The sequence below is a fragment of the Camelina sativa genome, chromosome 12 (assembly GCF_000633955.1).
Source record: "Camelina sativa cultivar DH55 chromosome 12, Cs, whole genome shotgun sequence".
Taxonomy (NCBI): domain Eukaryota; kingdom Viridiplantae; phylum Streptophyta; class Magnoliopsida; order Brassicales; family Brassicaceae; genus Camelina; species Camelina sativa.
This window is the reverse complement of record NC_025696.1, coordinates 18,535,511-18,540,609: the sequence shown is the minus strand read 5'-3', so window position 1 is coordinate 18,540,609 and position 5,099 is coordinate 18,535,511. Positions and strand designations below refer to the sequence as shown.

The following is a 5,099-nucleotide window of genomic DNA, read 5'->3' as shown; positions in this document are numbered from 1 at the left end:
TGGTTATTTTAACATTTTATTATCTGGATAAACTAATTCAGATAAAACATTTTTAATTTATTTGAATTTTATGACTATTCGATTTGGTATCAGAATTAGTTTTTTTCTGGTTCAGTTTTCAGTTTCATTTTTCGAATTTTATGCCCATGCCTACTCAGTTTAAAACTTAAAAGTGGTCATTGCATGTCAATAATATTAAGCTAACAGTAAGAGCAGAGACAACTCCATAGTGTACTTATCCTTTTGCAAAATATAAATTTCCATAAAATAAAAGGGAATGAATCTAGCTCTACGAGTTTTCTTTCAGACTAGTTGAGAAAAGAGTAATCTTTTTACTATTATCAACTTGATCAAATATAGAGCGAATTGGTCAAATAAGAATGTTGAAGATGATTAAGAGAGATGGCAATTATGTGACTTAATGTATTTTATTTAAGGGAATTATGTGATTTTTAGTACCGTTACATATCTGAAAATCTAATACTCATTTAAGATTGTCATCCTTATGGGTACAAATGTCATCCCCTGTAACAAGCCACGTTCTCTTAAATATAGAGTACATCTAAAAGGGAGAACTAGTATATATAATAAGAGAGAGCAGAGCCTCCTCCCTCAGATATCCTAAAACCAACATCATAACCAAAATATTTGAAAAAAAAAAAAAAAAACCTAACATGGTAGAGGTTTATGAGTTGTGGGCTGCGATACTTTCACTCATAGTTGTGAAGCTGTGTCACTGGATCTATCAGTGGAGAAACCCGAAGAGTAATGGAAAACTACCTCCAGGATCAATGGGTTTCCCAATCATCGGAGAGACTTTCGAGTTTATGAAGCTTCATGATGCTATTCACTTACCAGCTTTCGTGAAGAAGAAAGTACTCAGGTTAATTATTCATATTTTTTATTTGTCCTAATTAACTTAATAACTATATATATGATCCCTACGATCCAACATAAGTCAAATTATATAGCAATAAACCTCAATATATAAACCCACTTTTTTTTTTTGGGTGGCATCAACTGGCTATAAACTCACTTATTACTGAAATATTATAAGGGATAACTACGAAAAGGTTTTTTGCTTAAATTTTAATAATTAATATAGAAAAACAAAATTTAGATAATACCAAACATATATAAATTTTATACTTCTCAAGAAATATAGTGATAAAGACGTTTTCTCTAATAATTGCTCCTAGCAAAGTAAATTACGGTGTCTTAATTACTTTTTCCTTTTTTCCTAATGAAAACAAATTAGACATGGACCACTTTTTCGGACAAGTTTATTTGGAGGCAAAGTTATAATCTCGACTGATATTGGAGTAAATATGGAGATAGCAAAGACGAATAATATTCCTGGTATGCCAAAGAGCTTAAAGCGGCTTTTTGGGGAAAACAACTTGTTTGTGAATTTGGAGACACACAAACATGCCCGCAGCTTGACAAACCAGTTTTTAGGTTCACAAGGTTTGAAACTAAGGATGATTCAAGACATTGATTTATTGTCTCGCACACACATGGAAGAAGGTGCTAGGAACGGCAGTCTTGACATTAAAGAAACGTCAAGCAAGGTAAAAGTGTCATCCATTTTACAGTGTTTGTAACTCATCAGCACGATTACGTTCTAAGTTTTTTTACTCAGTTTTATTGGATCATCTTACCAACGACATATTACGTTACAGATTATTGTTGAATGTCTTGCGAAGAAAGTACTGGGCGACATGGAACCAGAGGCGGCAAAAGAACTCACACTTTGTTGGACATATTTTCCTAGGGAATGGTTTCGATTTTCTTGGAACGTTCCAGGGACTGGTGCCTATCGAATGGTTAAGGTGCGTTTTTAGATCATTTAACGTTAATAGCACTCTGTTCTCATAGGGTTTGGGGAAAAAAAAAATAGAGGTGATGGTTTTTTCAAATCAAATAATCTTTTTAATGTCCATAAGTATATTTTTAAGAAAATACACGACGTCCTCATATAATTTTATTAGAAACAGAGCTGAAAAAGAAGTCAATAACTTTTTGGATAACATAAAACCCCCATACACCAAGCCTTCACTTTTCTTGAACTAGGCATGTGCTTTATGTGACAGGCGAAAAATCGGATGATGAAGGTACTAAAAGAGACAATACTTAAGAAAAGAGCATTAGGAGAGGAATTTGGGGAGGTTTTCAAGATCATCTTTGGAGAGATGGATGGAGGAGCGGACACTATCAGTGTAGAGAAAGCGATCGACTACATATTTACTTTATTTGTGATTGCTAACGAAACAACACCAGGGGTTCTTGCGGCTACAATAAAACTAATAAGCAACAACCCTAAAGTCATGCAAGAGTTGAAGAGAGAACATGAAGGAATTGTTAGAGGTAAGATTGAGAAGGAGGAGAAGGCTGACTTAACATGGGAAGATTACAAATCAATGACTTTCACCCACATGGTGAGTATCCATCAAAATCATATATTATATTATTATAACTTAACAAGGATCCAAATATCTCCAGTATATTATTTGAAAAGTCATTTTTACAAAAAACAAAAGAAAGCGAACTTGCTGCTCTTACATTCGAGTAAAAACTAAGTCAGAGTTTAAATTGAATAAATAAAACTTAAATACCTATAATATAATACATTGCTAAATAACTAAAAACATATATCAATTTAATATACTTATTTTTATTTAATTTTTAATAACAAAAATTATGAGGTGTATACATAAACAAAATGGTGTAAATGGATCAGATCTGACTCGAATTCTAATGTTTTTAAGTAACTTTTATTCTAAAATAGAACCATCTTCAGTTCCATATCTTACTATGGTGTACGTAAATTCGTTATTGTCATATACAAAAAAAGAGAAGCTAAATTTAAATCAAACACGACGAAATATGGTGTAGTCTAGTACTTTAGTTTGTGTAAGTATTGCTGTTGTAGATCACCATTCAAATTTAAATCATTTAGAATGTAAGTTATTGATATATTATATAGGGATATTTTTCATATATATATTCTATTAATTTTGAATAATGCGTTTTGGTTTAGGTGATAACTGAGTCGCTTAGGATCACAAGCACAGCACCAACGGTGCTTAGAATAATTGATCGTGAGTACCAATTTGGTGATTATACAATTCCAGCAGGTTGGATCTTCATGGGTTATCCTTACGTACATTTCAATCCAGAAAAGTATGAAGACCCTTCAGTGTTTAATCCATGGCGTTGGAAGGTACGTGATTTTTATTTGATCTTCATCCTTTAATTAATTTACTCCTATTACTCGGATTTTATTCACAAGATTGTAATTAAATACTGAACTAATTAAATTTTCAGGGAAAAGATTTGAGTGTGAACGTATCCAAGACATTCCTTCCCTTTGGCTCTGGTTCTAGATTATGTGTAGGAGCTGAGTTCGTTAAGCTGCAGATGGCCATTTTTATCCATCATTTGTCTAGATACAGGTTCGTTTTTATCACTTAAGTTACTTGGAGATTCAATTTAGTTTTAAAATTAGTCAAGAGTTTTTTTTATTTCCACACAAAGGTGGTCAATGAAGACAGAGACTACAGTACTTCGAAGGTTTATACTTATGCTTCCAAGTGGATCTGATGTTCAAATCTCATATGACACTGAAGAGGATAGCTCTGTTGGTTATTAGAGTGATTATATTCCATTGGAGATCAGTGTCGAAGTCAGAAATATACCAAAAGAATAATCAATAAGCCACCAAAATATTCTATAATTGTATTCTACGATCACTTAGACCATCTTCATCGGTAATCCTGTAATAAATGTTTTAAACTTTAATTAATATTAATTTAATATAAACATTTTCATTGGCTTTTTATTAGTTTTCCCCCTCCATTAGTCATACTTCATATGAGTGTCTTCAACTCTTCATATGACCGTTTGTAACTAAAAAGAAGGAGGGAAAAAATCAAAAAACAACATTATAAACAAAGACCAATTAAAATGTGACAGGTAAGATGTCTCTAAGGGTATTAAAATATCCCGGCAGATATTTGAGACACAAGTTCTGTTCTGTCAACACTAGTAGTATAAGAGGTGTCAATCCTATTTGAGTATAACAGGTGTCAATCCTATCTGAGTGTTTGTGAACAATTAAGACATGCATATGAGACTAAGTCAAGCCAAATGTAAAGGATGTTTGTCACTAACAATCCTATGATGAAAATGCAAAGTACAGGAAGTAAAACTACAAGAACTAGATGCTAAATGTAAATGGAACAGAATGATTATAACTAATATGAAGCTAGAACAGAAATAGAAACTACAATAATGAACTGATGCAAGACAATAATGAACAAGACAATAAGTAAATGCAACAGAAATGCAAATAGAATGAGAATAGAGATAAGACAGGAGAACTACAAATCATAAACCAAAGTTCTGGGAAAGAACTCGAGCAAGCACTCGATCGAGTGTAGATCGAGTGCAGGGTCGAGCTGGACTAAACGCAAAAACAGAGCAACACAATAAAAACAGAGCAATGCAAAAACGAATCAAACAACAAGCAAACAACAGGATTAAGACTTAAAAATCAATAAACAAAGAAGGTCCTGAGGAGGGATTCATCATTGTGGTTATCTAACTTGGTCAACGAATCTCAAGCAAACTTTGAGCTAATCTCTAGACATATAAATCTAAGACAAGTTTCATCCACTCTCATGGCAAGAAACAATCAAACCTATGCATCTCTAGACTTGTTCTCACAAAGTAAAAAATCTACATAAGCAGGCGTTAAGCAATACATCTCAAACCAAACAAGACCTCTAATCTCTTAGCAAGCCTAATGGTAAGCTCTAGATCTAGCCTTATCTATGCTTCTTAAACATTGGTGTGATGCTAAGATGCTTGAAATCAAACCCTACCTTCTCAGATATAGGATCAGCATTAAGAACATCTAGCCTAGAAGAGATCTACAACAATCAAGAATGACCAAATTGATAAGCTCAAATTAATCCCTAGAGCTACTCTCTCAAACAAGAGATCACTGCAGTACTTAAGGGTCGAATCCACAGAGACTCAAAATCAAACACAATAGATTGTAAAGTTTTGTAAATTACGCTAAACAAGTTAAATTG

The 5,099-nt window shown here is 32.9% G+C and overlaps 1 protein-coding gene across 1 annotated transcript; it reads left to right on the top strand.

The window, feature by feature from the left end:
• Positions 538 to 3,816, top strand: LOC104732120 (cytochrome P450 708A2-like). Its single transcript, XM_010451649.2, has 7 exons — positions 538 to 883; positions 1,259 to 1,571; positions 1,683 to 1,832; positions 2,094 to 2,438; positions 3,041 to 3,223; positions 3,328 to 3,455; positions 3,538 to 3,816. The coding sequence occupies exons 1-7, from the start codon at positions 675 to 677 to the stop codon at positions 3,650 to 3,652; spliced, it is 1,443 nt and encodes a 480-aa protein (XP_010449951.1). The 5' UTR covers positions 538 to 674; the 3' UTR covers positions 3,653 to 3,816.

What these genes read in the sequence shown, in the direction of transcription:
- LOC104732120 (XM_010451649.2), top strand. Translation starts at nt 675, where the DNA reads ATGGTAGAGGTTTATGAGTTGTGGGCTGCGATACTTTCACTCATAGTT. An exon ending in GTGAAGAAGAAAGTACTCAG is followed by an intron (nt 884 to 1,258) that starts GTTAATTATTCA and finishes AAAACAAATTAG; the next exon opens with ACATGGACCACTTTTTCGGA. An exon ending in TTAATCCATGGCGTTGGAAG is followed by an intron (nt 3,224 to 3,327) that starts GTACGTGATTTT and finishes TTAAATTTTCAG; the next exon opens with GGAAAAGATTTGAGTGTGAA.